Consider the following 17,457-nt stretch of genomic DNA (forward strand, 5'->3'; position numbering starts at 1 on the left):
CATTCTGAGACAGTTTCAGTGCTGAACCCAGCAAAGCATTGAAGTACATAGTCATATTCTCTCCCTCTCCTGTTTTTTTTTACCTTTCCACTTTCATTTATGTCTTCAGTCTCTGTTCCTCACCCATTTTTTGAGATGAACAACCTCATTCTTCTTTCTGTGTTGCATGCCAAGCCTCAAGTACAAATCACAGCATCTTGCCGTGCACCTTCTTCTCCTGTACAGTTCTGTGTCTACATCTTACACCTTTCCATACTACATATGATGCACTTCAGTGATAGAATCATAGAATGGTTTAGGATGGAAGGGACCTCAAAGATCATCTAGTTCCAACCCCCTTGGCCTCAGCTTTCAATAGCACTGTTAGACTCTCATCCTATTGTTTCAGATCTCTTCCAGTTGAGAATCCTGGAGACCTTCCAGAGTGAAAGTTTGTCACTTCTCCAAAGACTTGATACCAAATTGAGCAGGTTATGGCAGAATCAGTTCAGTTATAGTTTGGTTTATGTGATGCCATGACCTTTGATGTCCTGATTTAACCAGAGAAGGTCAAAGTTAGGCCAACAGCAGACTTTCAGCTGGCAGTCATCTCGGTATATCTCCAGTATTTCAAGAAACCTCACTCACCATTTATTCAAAGCATCTCCTGTTCTTCTCTGTCCATCTGCCACTGCAGGAGCCTTATACATAAACGGGAGCTTGGACTTTGAAGCCAGCCATGAGTATTACTTATCCATTGAGGGCACAAGGAAAGGCTCAGCTTCTCTCAGCGATGTGACCATGGTTGTGATCAACATAACTGACATCAACGACCACGCACCAGAGTTCATCCAAGACCCTTACTTCGTCGATATCCGGGAGGATGCTGCAGTTGGAGAAATCATCCTCACGGTATGATTGTGGGACAAGCCAGCTTGGACTTATCTGTTCTTTTACTTGTGCTGTGCATTATTTACTCTTCTTTTGCACCTTTCCTGGGACACAACTACCCCAGTGGATTTCTGATGTTCAACATCTAAGATTTAAGGCTCTAAAAGACAATGATTAACAGAAGTCCTGGCACTCCATAGACAAGGAGAACACCTTGCCTGATAAGATAGCTCTAAGTGAAAGTCTGAGATAATTGAGGAGGGCTCAGGAGCTTTAGAGACCTCTCAAGAGGGCTAAAATGCCTGCAGAAGACCATATCCCTGTAACCTGGGAAGAACAGAGGCTTCTCTGGGTGGAATAGCAGAGCCTGAGGTGTTTCCATGTGGAGTTCCCTGTTCAGCTTGTTACAGGAGTGGTGAATCAGGAAAGGATCAAGGACAAAGTCATTGTTGTAGCTTTGAAAAAACTAATGAATGACACTTAGGTAAACCACTTTCATTCCTCTTCCTCATTTGAGGCAAGCTCAAACCAATGCCCTTAAATGACAAAAAGATCATGCCCCTGTTTCTCCAAGGCAAGGCCTTCTTGAGCCCAGGGTCCTAGCCTTTTTCCCCTCCTAACAGGTGTCAGCTGATGACTTGGATGGAGCAATGAACAACCAGATCACATATTCCATCGTGGGAGGGAACCCCCTGGGACACTTCGCCATTCAGCCCAGAAGTGGGCACATCAGCATTGCCAAGCATCTGGACAGGGAGGAGGTGAGTTCAAGAAAATGGGATCAGGAAGGGTGAAAGATGTGCCCCAAAAGACTGAGGGAGTGCAGTAGATTCAGCTACCTCTTGGTTTTTGAATGATCAACTCAGAATACTGTAAGCAGAAGGCAAGGCTCAGTCATTCATTTTCTAGACTTGCAGGTGATGCTGCAAGAAGGCTGAGCTTTAGAGAAGGCAATAGAACCTTCAGTGGTCATAGCTCTGGGCTTTGGTCTGCTCCACTAGTGCTTCAAGCTGGGTGAGAGCCTGCCCTAAACTGGAATAGCTATTTTCTGCTTCTCTGTATCAGAGCATTATAGAAAACAGGCATGGGGAGGAGATGGAAAGGTCATACAATTTGACAGTAGCAGCTCAAGGCACTATTGGCAGATGTCTGCCCACCTTAGCCTCATCCATCTTTGCCAAGTTGTTTGCCTTCTCTACAGCTTTTGAGAGGTTGGATTTTTAGCAATGTGCTTTCTGGATGGAGGCCTAGCCAAGGGCAAAGCTATTGGTAAGGTGCACAGCATGGCCTCAGACACTTCAACAGGCTGCATCTGAGTCACACATCAATATGAAAAAGCCACCATTCCTCCAAGTAATCATGCACTCTAAATCCTCCAGATCCCCAGCTACTCCCTGACCATCCGAGCCACAGACAACGGCCACCCTCCTCAGTTCAGTGACGTTGCTGTGAGTGTCCGTGTGTCTGATGTCAATGACAACCCTCCTCGCTTCTTCCAGCTCAACTACAGTGTGGTGGTGCAGGTAAGCCAGTAGCTGGGTTGTTCTCCCAGTCCACCTCAGGGAACTAAGGTACTCATGCATGGGCTGCTGCTGGAGCAGAGGGGTGAGGCAGAGATGAAGCATGTGGCTGTTTTGTGCTCACTTCCACAAACAACTGGTAGCATCTGCAGGGACAGATGCTAGAATCATAGAATCAGTCAGGGTTGGAAGGGACCACAAGGAGCAGCCAGTTCCAACTCCCCTGCCATGCCCAGGGACACCCTACCCTAGAGCAGGCTGCCCACAGCCTCAACCAGCCTGGCCTTAAACACCTCCAGGCATGGGGCCTCAACCACCTCCCTGGGCAACCCGTTCCAGCCTCTCACCACTCTCATGCTCAAAAACTTCCTCCTCATGTCCTGCCTGAACCTACCCACTTCCAGGTTGCTCCATTCCCCCCAGTCCTGTCATTCCCTGATAGTCCAGAAAGTCCCTCCCCAGCTTTTTTTGGAGGCTCCCTTCAGATCCTGGAAGGCCACAAGAAGGTCACCTGGGAGCCTCCTCTTCTCCAGCCTGCACAGCCCCAACTCTTTCAGTCTGTGCTCACACCAGAGATGCTGCAGCCCTCTGAGCATCCTCATGGCCCTTTTGTAATGGGGGCTCCAGAACTGGATGCAGTACTCCAGGTGGAGTCTCACCAGAGCACAGCAGAGGGGGAGAATCACCTCTCTTGACCTGCTGGCCACACTTCTCCTGATGCAGCCCAAGAACCATTTGTTGTACCAACAGATGTCATTTGCCCTTTCCAACAGCTCCAGGCACTGCCTGTCCTTTCACACAGAGAACACAGAGCTTTTCACATTCTCCAAGCCTTACTTGCAGCCCCTTTCTCCCTCACAGTTAAAGGGCAGACCATGCACGTGGACAAGCCTCACTGTATCTACTGGATGCAGCCCACCTGTTGCTTGGATTCAAAACACAGAATCCCCAAATCTTTAAGGCTGGAAAAGGCCTCAAGATCATCAAGTCAAAACATCAACTTTCTGTGTCCTCAGAAAGAAACAGACAAAACACATTTCAATCTGATGGTATGACCCGAGGGGAGAGCAAAGGCACCAGCTCAGCCACCTGCACTTAGCTGCCCTATATGTAATGCCATGACAGGGACTCCCTTGCACTGCTGGATCTCTGCCATTGCTGGCAGGGGTCTCAGTCTGTGTGCACTGGAGATGCACAAGGACTGTGGGGTTTGTTTCCCTGTTCCTGACCGAGCAGCTCTAGGGGCACTGTGGTTCCTCTTTGCTCACATTTCTCCACTATCATTTTTCCCTGTTTCAGGAGAATGCTCCCGTGGGTACAAGTGTCCTGGAGTTAATTATGAGTGACAGAGACTCCCCAGAAAATGGACCACCCTATTCATTCCAGATCACCCAGGGCAACGATGGAAATGCTTTTGATGTCACTCAAAAGGGCCTGTTGGTGACATCATCTGTGCTGAATAGAAGAATGAAGGAACAGTACCTATTACAAGTCCAGGTAAAGCCTCCCTTACTGTCCTGTTATCCCTGCAATTCCCCAGGGATGTTAAGTAGCAACAAAAAAGAGATTAGGATGGTGCAGCTGGATGGAAACACACCTGCCTTCAGAGAAATCCAATTCAGGCACAAACTGTGCAGCCTGGAGCCATCTCCAGAGCTCATTTCTCCACACAATCTGCCCACAAGAAGCTGGGGATGAGCTTCTGCACTGGTAAAATCAGATAATACAGTCAGAAATATTCCATCAGCATTTTCCTCAGGCAGATGCTTTTCCCAGCATCATTCTGGTGACTTCCAGTTTAAACTGAGACCTGGTCCTAAAAGCTTTCTGCAAGCATCCTTGTCACTTAAGAAGTGGTTGAAGTTCTCTTCACAGAGGATTGCTGTTGTTGCAGAGTGAATTCATTAATATTCAGCGTTATCAGCAGGGATAGTCCTTTACAAACAACAGGATAATACCACACAAAGCACCTTCTGCTGTGTTAATGCTCCTTGTTCTCAAAGTCAGGTACTATTGAATTAAAAACCACAACCACTAACTGCCTAAGATTAGGGAGAAACTCATCCTGTGAGCTGATTATTCACATTTTGCTGTTCTGAGGCTCCTCGACTTATAGACATTGTCAGAGGTGGGACACAGGCTCCAACAGCCAGGAAGGTGAGCAAATGGTTTGATGCATGCAGCTGCTTTAGAACTGTGTAGGCTCAGTTAGACATAGAACCTCAAAGACTGACACCATCTCTGGAAATGCTTAAACCTCAAGGAAGCCAGAGCCACCTACGTGTGCCTCAGCTGCTGATGAGCACAACACCATTGCTGACAGAAGGTTTCAAACAGTCTCCATCACAGGAAGTTTGGGGTTGGAAAGGACCTCAAAAGGCTATCCAGTCCATGTTAGGGGTTGGAAGGGACCCAAAGAGATCAAGTCCAACCCCCCTGCCAGAGCAGGAACATAAAATCTAGCACAGGTCACACAGGAATGCATCCAGACAGGTCTTGAAAGTCTGCAGAGAAGGAGACTCCACAACCTCTCTGGGGAGCCTGTTCTGGTTCTCCATGACTCTTGCCATAAATTTCTTCTTCATCTTGAGGTGGAACTTCCTGTGCTGTAGTTTATGTAGATGTGAACTGCATGCCAGAAAGCACATCTGGAGCCATCTCCAGGCAAAGGCTGACATCCCTTTCTCCATTCTTTCTTTATTCCTAACCCACTCCCTGACAGCTTACACACATTGCTACACACAAGTTCTGGGCTCCTCCATTCAAGAGATGCTGAAGTACTGGAACGTATCCAGAGAAGGGTGACAAAGCTGGTGAGGGGCCTGGAACACAGCCCTGTGAGGAGAGGCTGAGGGAGCTGGGAGTGTGCAGCCTGCAGAAGAGGAGGCTCAGGGCAGACCTCATTGCTGTCTGCAACTACCTGAAGGGAAGCTGTAGCCAGGTGGGGGTGGTCTCTTCTACCAGGTAACCAGCAACAGAACAAGGGGACACAGTCTCAAGTTGTGCCGGAGGAGGTCTAGGCTGGATGTTAGGAGGAAGTTGCTGGCAGAGAGAGTGATTGGCATTGGAATAGGCTGCCCAGGGAGGTGGTGGAGTTGTCATCCCAGGAGGTGTTTAAAAAAAAACAAAAACACCCAAAAAACACCTGTCTGAGGCATTTAGTGCCATGGTCTGGTTGGTTGGACAGGGCTGGGTGCTAGGTTGGCCTGGATGATCTTGGAGGTCTCTTCCAACCTGGTTGATTCTATCATGAGGCACTCCCCTCTGCAAGACCTCCTCAGCCCATCTAGTCAGGTGAGGTGGCAGTAAGTTAGCACTTGGCAATAATGGATCCTTCTGTTTTCCTTGACAGGTCTCTGACAGTGGCATCCCTCCCCTGTCCTCTTCTGCATTCATAAATATCCAAGTGACTGAGCAGAGCCAGTATGCGCCCTCAGCCCTTCCCCTGGAAATCTTCATCACCACCAACGAGGAAGCCTTCCGAGGTGGTGTTCTGGGCAAGATCCACGCCACAGACCGAGACCCCCATGACACACTGTTGTACACTTTGGTGGCAGAAATGCCCCAGGAGGGGCTTTTTTCCATTGGAGCTGCAGATGGGAAGATCATTGCTGGGGACAAGCTTCCCCATGGCCATTACCTTCTGAACGTGACAGTCAGCGACGGCACCTTCACAGCCACCACCAACGTCAACGTCCACGTGTGGTGCTTCACGCAGGAGGCCTTGGACAAGGCAGTGGTGCTACACTTCCGCCACCTCTCTCCTGAGGAGTTTGTGGGAGATCACTGGCGGAACTTGCAGAGATTCCTGGGAAACATCCTCGTCACCCGGCGCCAGAACATCCACATGGCCAGCCTGCAGCCTGCAGCCGCCTCTGACGGAGTGGATTTGCTCCTGGCTGTGGGAGAGCCACACGGCTCCTTGTATGAGCCTCGGGTCCTCGCCAGTAAGATCGCTGTATCAGCCGGGGAGATGGACCAGCTGGTCGGCCTCCGGATGAAGAAAGCGATTCACGTGCCCTGCCACGGGGCAGACTGTGCCCACCGCGTCTGCAAGGAGACCATCCGGATGGATCCGGGCATGATGTCTACTTACAGCACTGCCCGGCTCAGCGTCCTCACCCCGCGGCACAGCCTGGAGCAAATCTGTTCTTGCAATGGTGAGCAATCCTCCCTTGTAGTGTCACAGGAGCACAGGATGCAAGGGGTTGGAAGCGACCTCTGGAGATCAAAGAGTACAACCTCCCCTGCCAGAGCAGGACCAGAGAAGCTAGTGCAGGTCACTCAGGAACACATCCAGGTGGGGCTGCCTTCCTGGGGAGCCTGTTCCAGTGCTCTGTGACTCTTACAGTATGAGGTTCTTGCTCATGTTGAGGTGGAACTTCCTGTGCTGTGGTTTCCATCCATTGCCCCTTGTCCTATCTTAGGGCACAAGTGAGCAGAGGCTGTCCCTGTCCCTTACTTCCTGACCCTCAGCCCTCAGATATTGATAGACATTGATTAGAGGCCCTCTCAGTCTTCTCCTCTCCAGCTTAAACAGCCCCAGGGCTCTCAGCCTTTCCTCTTAAGGTACATGTCCCACCCTACAAACCTGGGCATATTGTGTTTGCCTTCAGCACACTCTAAAGCACCTGGAATTTCCATAGAATTAGGTTACCCAACAACCAACCAACTCTGCTTGAGATTTCAAAGCCAAATCCACATTCTGAAGAGCTTGGAAGCTTCACAAAGTCTTTTTTGTTTTCATTAATCTCCTGTAGCAGTAAATAGCAGCAACATCTATCCATCTCCTTGGGAAAAGTCACTTCTACCTAGCAGGTAATGAAACTCAGTGGACAGAATTCCAGTCTCTGAGCTCGAGTTGATCTTAGACTCAACAGATCAACTGCTAAATGTGACAAAGGCCAAATAAACCACATTTGTTCACTCCAGCACACTTGAAATGAATGGAAGGAGCAGGGGTGCAGGTTAGCATCACTCCGGCAGGAATAGTAGGAGAATAACACTGTTTTATATAAAAACTTATTAAGAATGAACAAATGCAAGGATTTTGTAGACCACACTGAGGGGATCTTGAAGGACAGAACAAGCCAGGCTGCTTTTGAAGGGTTGGTTTACAGCTGGGTACAAATAAGAAACACTGGGAGCTCCTCACAGGCAGCTATGGGAGGTGTAGAGTGGCACTACATGGGTTGCCACGGGTAGAACTGTTACTGGACAGCCATGGTGACAGCCTGGGAAAAGTGGCAAGGCTTGGTACAGGTCATAGTCTCAGCGTGTGACAAAGACCTTTTGCTCCCTTTCCTCCCAGGAACAGCTGTGAGGTTCGGGGGCCACAGCTACATTTGGTACCAGCACTCACAGACGGGCTCCTGGCACATGCACTTCCGCCTGAAGACTCACCAGCTGCATGCGGTCGTGTTCCATGCCAACGGGACTGACCATGCCACGCTGGAGGTATGTGTTGGGATGCACAGGGATTGCTTTCTGGTGTGAGACAACCCAAACAACTCAGTCTTTCAGGGAAGGGCAGAAAGAAGATGCAATAATGTGTACCCTTAGTAATTCATGGAGCTAAAATCCAGTCTTGGGAAGACCAAAAGCAAGAGCCAAGCAGAGCCTGGCAGCTGCTGCAGCCACACCTCCTAAGCTGGTTTTTACATCTGTGGGTGCATGTGCTTGTCTCTGGTGTGAAGGCAGCTTTCACCTATATCATGTGTCTGCATCAACTTCTTTCCTTATGGCCTGCTTCTCCATCTCTCTCACCACACCTCTCAGGGTGAAGAATTCCCCTGGTGGAATTCTCCACAGACCAGGCTGCTTCCACTGTAGCAAAGGGAGGACTTCCCCCCCCAGACTTCAGGAGTGGAGTCAGGCTCCCACTGAGCACACAAATTGTTTGCCAGACCACATTATGATTGGGATAACAGGATATGGAGATGAGGAGGGCACAGGTGGAATATCAGCAGCCTGCACCACATATGCCAGTCAGGCCACACATCTCATCAAATAGACCTCAAACTAAAGGTCCTTCACAGTCATGGACAGAACAGACAAAGCACCAGTCTTAAATGCTGCATTTCTCAACCTCTTCCTCTTTTCAACCACTTTCTTTGGGTGGCTTCAGTGTTTCAGGCACCTGCAGAGCCAGGATCATTTGTCTGATCTCTCTCTTTCCCTTGGTTACACACTGAATCAACACAGTACTCAAAGATCATCTCCCTTTTTCACACTGCCAGCAGAAGGAAAGCAGCAGATTACCAAAGAATAGGGGGCTTGTATATTCTTCATCAATTAAATTTGGACTAAGGGGAGACCAAGATCACAGGACATACTTCTCAGCTTACAGAGATCTGTCCCTCAGACTAATGGCATTGAGGTCTACACACTGAAACCTGCCCATGAATTCTCTCATCCTTTCACCACCCTATTTTCCTGTTTTGTAATACTTTTTTTCCACTTTTGGAAAAGACCCACACAGAGAAAGCTGCACAGCAGCCAACGCCCAGGGACCTGCTTATAGTATATATTGCAAGCTCCTGCTGCCACAGACATAGCTCCAAATGAGTAAGAGCAGAGACACATCATCCGTATGTCCTGTACCTATCTCCAAGAATGACATGAAGCTGCATTGTAAGGAGCTGATGGGACAAACTGAGCTGCTCGAGAAGGGTCTCTAGCCTTCTGCCCCAGCTCTGGGGAGGTTCAGCAAGAGTCCAGCACAGAATCACAGAATGAACCAGGTTGAAAAAGACCTCTGAGATCATCGAGTCCAACCTATCACCTAACTCTTCTCATTACCTAAACCATGGCACTAAGTGCCCCATTCATCATCCTCCTCTTAAACACCTACAGGAATGGGGACTCCACCACCTCCCCAGGCAGCCCATTCCAATGCCAATCACTCTCTCTGGCAATAACTTCTTCCCAACCTCCAGCCTAAACCTGATGTTGTATGGCAAGCTCTGCGGGTTTCCCATGAATGTTTTGTTCCATCTCTTTTCTCCTTCTCCATAGGCTCTTGGCTTTTGTGAGTGAGGTTTTACAAACAAAGCACTGAGGAGGAAAAGGTGAAAGGGATTTAATCCTTTCTCCTCCCTCCATGTGAGTTTTAAGTAAGAATCCTGGGTCACAAATAGGAATTTCTGACATCCCAGCTCAACACAGGAGACACTGGTATGGTTCACTTTTAGCAGCTCACTGTCTTGTCTCCCTCCCATCTACTGGAGACCAAGGATCAGATTGCAACACCTATCAGCATCTTTGGCCTGGTTTTCCAGTGTGCTGCTTAGGAGCTGGGTACAACAGTAACTCCTTTCTCTGCCTCCCAATTTCTCCTTGCCTCCTCCAGAGAAAGCTGCCAGTAGTCCTTCTCAACAAGGTCCTTTCAGCGCCCTCACCCATGCCAAAGGGGCAACTTCTCCAGCACTTTCTCCACCACTAATGAGACAGTGAAAACAGAATAAAGGCCATGTTGCCCAGAGCAAGAGTCCATCTGTGACTGGTGATGGAGTTGTGTATAGTCTGAATACCAGGGCTCTGATTAGGCTCAAGAAGGGAGGAGAGAATATGAGCAGCATTAGCAGTATGATCACATCAGGAGTATAGCCCTGCACCCTGTTAATGGAAAGATGAACTTCCCTCCATACACTAGTCAAAGGTTGCAGGGAATAACCACTGGTGAAACTGTGCCAGAGGTATGAAGGTGCACTGCAAACTAAGGGGGGCTGCAGTCACTTCAACAGGCTTTAACTGAGCCCTTTATAGCTAAACGTGGGTGAAAGGGGCTGCATTTGCCTACCTGATAACTTCTGCAGTCTGAAAGCTGGGACTTATATCAACTCTCAGTGCTTAGGCAAGGAGGGGAACAAGCATCAGAAGTGCTGAAAGCCTCTGTGAACAGCAGCCACCTGTGTCACAGCTAACCATGAGTTCTGGGCCATGTTTTGCAGATGGTTAATGGAGTCCCTCAGCTTGGGTACAGCTGCAAGGGTAGCTACACCGGGAACCTCTCCTCCTCACGTTCTGTGAGTGATGGTGAGTGGCACTCAATCTTCCTGGAGGTGAAGAACACTTCTGTCCGCCTGCTCGTCGACGGCCTCGGAAATGCCTCTCTGCAACTGCCACGGACCTGTAATGTCTCCCAGGGTAGACGAGACCTGCTTTTTGGTGGCCTCCGACAGCCACTCCAGTCCCAGAGAGTCACCTGGGGGTTCAGAGGATGCCTGGATGTGGTTGCAATCAACGGCAGAGAAGTGATTCTCCTGCCCGGGAAAGGGCAATCAAAGGAAGTCGTGGAGGAGGTGGGGATAAAGCAGTGCTGCTCCCCCACCGGTGCCTGCAGCAGCAACCCCTGCCTCAACAATGGGATGTGCTCCGAAACTCATGGAGGAGGTATGTGAACATCCCACCCCGAGCAATGGGAGAGGAATAAGCAGGGAGGGGAGGGGAAGATGCAACCTTTTCATTCATCCCTATACTGAGGAGCTCCTCCAGAGGAGATTCAGGGGTCCCCCATTTTGAGGGATCACAACTGAGAGCTGACTCAGTGCAGCAACAGCTAAGGGGTGTGAGATCATCATCCTAGCTCTCACTAGGAGACCATGGCCTGGAGGGCAGGAGGGTGTTTTCTAAGGAGTGTGCAAGACCTAGAAGAGCACAGCACTGCCAAAAACTCAAATGCAAATAGAAATTCCACCCACCCTGCTACATCCTCTTTGCTTAAGGAGCCATTATCAAGGTTAGAATCAAGCAAGAGAGGATCAGGTAGTGATGGTATCTGGGCAGAAACATGCCAAAATCTGGTCTATTCCCACTGCAGTCAGTGACTCCTCAGGGCTATGGGAAAGAATATGGGAAAACCATAAGCTCAGATCCAAAAGTCTCATGCTAACATGAAGTGCACATGCTCAAAAGAGGTTTGACACCAGGCTTTGCCCAAGACACTCACCACTGCCCCATTCCTCCCCTCAGAGGGTCTTCCCACAGCAAGCTGTCTCACAGGCACAGGGCTGCTTTGCAGTGACCCTGAGGAAGGAACTGCTCCCAGAGGCGTCCACTCTTGTGTCATTGCCCCACAGCCATCCTCTCACAGGTCAGCCTAACATCCCATCTATCCGAACAGTTCCTATCTGCACTTTGACCCTTCCCTGGGGCAGAGAGGTGCTTTCCAGGCTGCTGTGTGGGACTGAAGCTCCTCCTGCAGCTCTGCTCTTTGGGGCCATTGCCAAAACTCACACCCTGCCTGGGCGAGCAAGCGAGGACAGAGGAGAGAGCACACCTCCTCCTGCCCTGCCCGCAGCCTCTGGGAACAAGATTCCCAGCCCAGCATCTCAGCAGCTGCCTAGTCAGGTGAACTTGTTTGACATCTGTCCCTTACAGTTAGCCTAGCTGGCACTCCTGCTTCAGCCTTACCCCTCAGACCCTCTGGCTAGGCTGGAAGGGGCTCAAAGCCCATGGAGTGAAAACTCATCTCTGCTCTAAGTCAAAGCATCACCTGCTTGCTTTACAGAGAGCTTAAAGCAGGAGGGGGAGGAGGAAAAAAATCACTCCCTCATTAATAATCTACTAATCATGCAGGGCCTTTCCCACAGTTTCCTTCCAAGATGATTATCACCTTCTCCTGCAAAGGGCCCAGCTGCCCAAGAAAGAGCTTTTGGGACATAGCCCCAAGCAGAAACGCACCAGACACTGCTGCAGGGAAAGGGCTGCTCAAGGGACTTTTAGTTTGTGAGGCTGTCCTGGGCTTCCTTCAGCTCCACTCTGAAGACCACGGGCATGCAATGTCAGTTTATGCAAAGCTCTGCCCAGGGCTCTCAGGCATGGGATTACCTGCACAGGCACAGGCAGGTCTGTGCCGGCGAGCCCAGGAAAGCGACGTGGCTGCCTGGGAACCCATATGTGCGGCACAGAAAGGGTCAGAGCCAGACCAGCCACCGCGCCAGGGACCTCAGCTGCACACACGTGTAAACTTCCCACAGCCAGGAACACTGTGCCTGGGCACACTCAGCCCCGCAGGCAATGCCCGGCACCTGCTGCAGGAGACTCGGCACACGGCTGCAGCGCAGCCACTGGCACACGTGTAGAAACAGGTCTGCCTTGCTTCCCCCTCTGCTCTGCAACAGAGACGTTCCCCTTGTGGATGAGCAGCAAACACTTCTCAGGCGTGCTGCGAGGTAGAAGCTCTGAACTTCCCGCATGGCACCACCAGATGTGTGACTAGCCCAGTACAGCCAGGGACGTTCCCACGCTTAGGGCTACGCTAAGCAGTGGCCACAAACACAAACAGCTGCAGCCCCTCCGAGTCCCCAGCCAGGTCAGGTTTCTCACTGGCTGCGAGCAGACACATCCCCCAGGCAAGAGAAACCCGACGTGTTGAGACAGGAGCCTCATACCACAAGAACCTGCAGGACCAAAGGCTTCAGAGAACAGTAAGTTACAGACGACTGCGTTTAGCAGAGTCAGAAACTGTGAATCAGCCAGCCAGGCTCCTCTTCCTTGAACCCAAATTTGTCCCCCAGCTTCTCCCTGCAATAAAGCTGTGCCTTGAGTGCATCCCTGGCAGGAGAAGGGTCTGTCCGTATCAATAGAGGACAGGCTTGATTTGTTGCTTAAATAGCTCTCTACTGCCACTGCATTGCCTCCCATGAGTGCTCCACAGCACCTCTGAAGCAGCAAGTACCTGTGATTAGGTGGCCAGACTCAGCCGTCTCAGGCGCCATCAGCACCAGGCACTGCTCCTGCCTGTTCTTGCTGGTTTTTCCATATGGATACAGTCTCTTCATGGCACTCTCTCGCCTCTGCAGGCTACACCTGTATCTGCCCCGGGCTATTTTCTGGTGAGCACTGTGAGCTGGGGGACAGTCCCTGCGACTCCAAGCCCTGTCTCCACGGGGGAACCTGCACCCTCTCTGCCGCCGGCTACTCCTGCCACTGCCCTGACTGGTATCTGGGCGAAAGGTAAGGTCCGGGAAGGCTTCAGGTGGGCTGAAAACAGGCTCTCTACCAGCGGGCACTGCACATTCCCGGAGCTCACCAGTTCCAGGCGCTCTGGACTTTGTTGCAAGTCGCACATCCCTGAGCACTGGGGCAGGGAAGCGTGGGAAGGCAGAGCTGAGCAGACTAGGACAGAAAGAGCTCTGCCATCGTGTGGACACTGCTCCTCCGTGCCCATCTCCTCCCAGGGAGGAGCTTGGTGAAGCTTCAAAGCTTCTCCTTGCGAGGTGAGAGTTTCTTCCCACAGGCTGCTCCAGCCCGCAGTGAGAGCTGAGCTTGGCTGTGCTGGAGGCACTCGAGCAGCGCTGCCCTAGGTGGTAGGAGGATGCCCCAAGGCTGAGAGGACACTGTGTCAACTGCCTCTTCCTTCAGTAGCTGGGTGCTAAAGTGGCTGTTTCTGCCCAGGGGAATTTCTGTCCCAGCTCACAGCCACAATTCATCCAACTCAACCTGATTTTGAGACACTCTGTCTCTCTACAACTACCTGAAAGGAGGCTGCAGTGAAGTGGGGGTCAGGCTCTTCTCCCTAATATCAGGTGGTATCAGCTATTCAGGAAACGGCCTGAAATTGTGTCACAAAGCTTTCGGCCGTGGCTGGATGAAACTTTGAGCAACCTGCTCCAGCAGCAGATACTGGGCCAGGTTGAACAGGGTCTTGAGCAACCTGGTCTGGTGGAAGTTGTCCCTGCCCACGGCAGGTGGGTTTGAACTAGATGATCTTTAAGGTCCTTTCCAATCTAAACCATTCTATGATTCTAAGTCAGAGCCTTGACTAGGATGCTGCAGCTTTAGCTGCAACCCCAGGCTGATGGTGGTTGTTCCCATCCTTCCCTCCTCACAGGTGTGAGAAGCTGGCTGAGGAGTGCCAAGAAAACCCTTGCCGAAATGACGGGCGCTGCGTGAGCAGCCAGGGCTCCATCCGCTGCATCTGCCCTTCAGACTACCAGGGGCACTACTGCACACAGCCCATCATCACCCCTGCCATCGTGCCCACGCAGTGGGCGCTGGGCCCCGAGGAGATAGCGGAGATCGTTGCCGGCGTGCTGGGGGTGGCCATCCTGGTCGTGGCCTTTGTGCTCATCCGCAAGCGCTACCGCCACCGGGCCAAGGCTCACAAGCCCGTGGCCAGGGAGGACCCCGACCTGCTCTCCAAGAGTGAGTTCTCCAAGAGCGTGGGTGTAGGCACCCAAGCCGTGCCACCCATCGAGCTCAACATCCTTAGTGACACAGCACACAACAACCTGGACCGGGCCACGCCGGAGCAGCGCAAACCCACCAGCACCCCCGAGTTCGTTACCTTCAATTCAGCCAATGCCCCAAAGCACAGGGGCACCATCGTGTGCAGCGTGGCACCCAACCTGCCCCCCGCTGCACCCCCCTCCAACTCTGACAACGAATCCTTCATCAAGTGCACTTGGGCCAGGGAGGAGATGGGTCAGTAGTCACAGCTTTTTCTTGCTCTTACACATCACTCTTCCCCTTGTGGGTTTACAGACACAAAGGGCCAACAGTGCTGCCCAAAGCCGAGCTAAGCAAGGGCAGATGGTGCCCAAGCCCTGCTGCAGGTCTTTTATTGGCTCCTCCCTCCCTGCTCACCAGTACATCCCAGTTTTCTGCTTTAACCTTTTCAGTCTTATACCTGACCAGTCATTAATACATAGCCTGGAGTCCAACACATCCTGGGTCAAAAGACCTTGTAGAAGAGTACAGTGAGGCTAAGGGGGAAAAGATGAAGGTCCTAAAAGTCACTGTGAGTTTTAGTGGAGGCCTTTGCATCAATGCTCCCAGGCAGAGGGATCACACCCCCAGGGAAATGTCTTGCATGGCTCCAGAGAGCAAGATTGCTGCTTTCTCTCCATGCATGAGTTTGTTACCAAAGTGCACTGGCAGAAGGGACTCCAGCAGAGTAAATGCGGGGAAAGGGAGAGATTCAGCAGCTTGCTTGCTCTGCCCTTGTTCCTTCATCACAAAGAAACTTGCAATCAAATAGTGGGATGCAGCGTGTGCTTTGGGTGCTAGAGTAGTGGATGTCTGAAGGCCAGTGGAAACACTGCCTCAGCAGAGCCAGGGGTACCCTCAGCTCTCCTCAGTTCCCAAAGCGGCAAAGACAACTCCCCTGTCCACACATCTCCTTCCTTCCCTGGTCTGCTACATCTGCTGCAGGCTCAGAGAAACAATAGGTGGGAGGGCGAGGAAAAGCAGCAGCCTGAACTGCACCTAACACAGCTCTGTTTTATTCCAGTCTACCCAGCAGAAACAACCTACTGGCCTCCCCGGTACCTGTCATCAGACGTCCAGGAATACTCCCACTATGAGATCATCCAAAGCCCCCCTGCATCCTCCTCCCACCCTCCTTTGCCCCCACCGCCCCCTCCGCCGACGGACGCAGAGCCAGTGGCCCTTTACGGGGGCTTCCCCTTCCCCCTGGACCAGAGCAACAAGCGGGCGCCCATCCCCCCCCGCTACAGCAACCAGAACCTGGAGGACTTCTTGCCACTGGACATGGGAGCTTCCCAGTGCCAGAACGAATACACGGCCATCAGCTACTACCCAGCCCAGCTGGTGCAGGGCGAGGGTATCCCCTACCAGCCTGACCCCGGGTACAAGCGGGTCAGCATGCGTCTGAGCGTGGCCCAGCCCTCCTATGCAGATTGTGAGCTGGGCCACCAGCCCAGCATCCGAGCCCAGCCCCTTCCACCCCCCAACTACGAGGGCTCTGACATGGTGGAGAGTGACTATGGGAGCTGCGAGGAGGTGATGTTTTAACGGGGGGACTCGCTGTCGAGACGAGAAGCACATCTCCAGAAGGGTGTGCAGGGGGCTGGCAGTGCCATCGAAGGGAGGCTTATGTGTTCGCCCTGCCACAGCTTCCAGCATCTCCTCCTGCACAGCTGGGTTGTAATTCGGCTGGATCTTTCCCCCCACTTCCCTCCATGGTGTTCTTGCTGCAGATGGAGGGGAAATGCTCCAGCCGCTGCCAGGACACAGAGGATGCTCGTGGGATGCCAATGACACATCTGCCTCTTTGCCAAGGGGACTTCCTCGGAGACTGTGCAGCACTGCAGCAGGCTGCCTTCTCCCACCCCGGGCTCTCTGGTCACAGGGAGGAAAAGGAGGAGAAGCAAGGCAAGCACTGCAAGCACGCTGGTGAAAGTGTGAAAGGACCAGCAATGCACAGCCTGGGAGCGCCCCAGGTGGGCTCCAGAGGCTCCCTGCCCCTGCTCTGGCTCTGAGGGCTTGCATCAAGCCAACAGTTTGCCCAGTGGAATGGATCAGCTGGTGCAAACCCCCTTCCGTGTCTGCTTCCCCATGCAGGCAGGGAGATGAGGGAATGCAGCTGGTCCCACCAGCATGTCCCTAACTTGGCTGACAGAAATCCAAGGGGAAAAAAAAAAAGAAGCTCATTTCTATAGAAAAAAAACCAAGGAACAACAAAGCAACAAGCTTCAGCACACCAACAACCACCCACAGACTCAAACCAGCACAGCTAGCAGCAAAGCAGGACCCCTGCCCAGCTGGGCTGTGCTTGTGGCTCTGAGGGAGGCCCTGTGCCAAGAATGCGAGTGCAGACGTGTCGCTGACATGGCCCCGTGGTGAGCACAGTGGAACGTGGTCCTGCCACCCAGCTGGGGCTCCCCAGAGTGTCCCACAAAGACTGGCCAGCACTGCGTGGCATGCACCCGAGACGGGGCACTGAGGCTAGGGAGAGTGGGTTGGCCTGCGTGACCTTGTGCTCAGAAGTGTAGTGTTCCTTCCTGAGAGGTTTCCTTTGGTTGGTTGGCTGATGTAACTTTTTTTTGTCATTGATTTTTGGAAACTATTAAAAGAGTTTGGATTTTTTTACTATTATGATTTTTCAGTAACTCAAGGGTCCCCTTGTAGATAGGATACCCCTGCCTAGCTCCAGCTAAGGGCAGCCCAGGGAGGAACAGCTTATTTTGGACCCTCCAGCACCTCAACAGTCTCTTGAATCTCCAGATAAGTACAGAGACAGCAAATTCAGCACATCTTTGAGGACCCTCTAAGGGCCAGAGGAAGGAAGCAGACCCACAGAGGCTTGCCTTGCTTTGAG

The 17,457-nt window shown here is 51.8% G+C and overlaps 1 protein-coding gene across 3 annotated transcripts in view; it reads left to right on the plus strand.

Moving 5' to 3' along the window:
• Positions 1–17,232, plus strand: part of FAT2 (FAT atypical cadherin 2) — a 64,677-nt gene extending 47,445 nt beyond the window's left edge. For 2 of the 3 annotated variants that reach the window (XM_064162030.1, XM_064162031.1), the window contains exons 15-24: positions 677–891; positions 1,494–1,631; positions 2,250–2,393; positions 3,690–3,887; positions 5,743–6,550; positions 7,702–7,847; positions 10,343–10,784; positions 13,196–13,349; positions 14,227–14,819; positions 15,628–17,232. In XM_064162030.1, the coding sequence (XP_064018100.1) occupies positions 677–891; positions 1,494–1,631; positions 2,250–2,393; positions 3,690–3,887; positions 5,743–6,550; positions 7,702–7,847; positions 10,343–10,784; positions 13,196–13,349; positions 14,227–14,819; positions 15,628–16,151 (3,362 nt within the window). In that variant the 3' untranslated portion in view covers positions 16,152–17,232. The remainder of the gene's footprint in view (positions 1–676; positions 892–1,493; positions 1,632–2,249; positions 2,394–3,689; positions 3,888–5,742; positions 6,551–7,701; positions 7,848–10,342; positions 10,785–13,195; positions 13,350–14,226; positions 14,820–15,627) is intronic. The other variant, XM_064162032.1, reaches the window with a different exon arrangement.
• Positions 17,233–17,457: the final 225 nt, after the last annotated feature.

This window comes from Pogoniulus pusillus, chromosome 22 (assembly GCF_015220805.1).
Source record: "Pogoniulus pusillus isolate bPogPus1 chromosome 22, bPogPus1.pri, whole genome shotgun sequence".
Classification (NCBI taxonomy): domain Eukaryota; kingdom Metazoa; phylum Chordata; class Aves; order Piciformes; family Lybiidae; genus Pogoniulus; species Pogoniulus pusillus.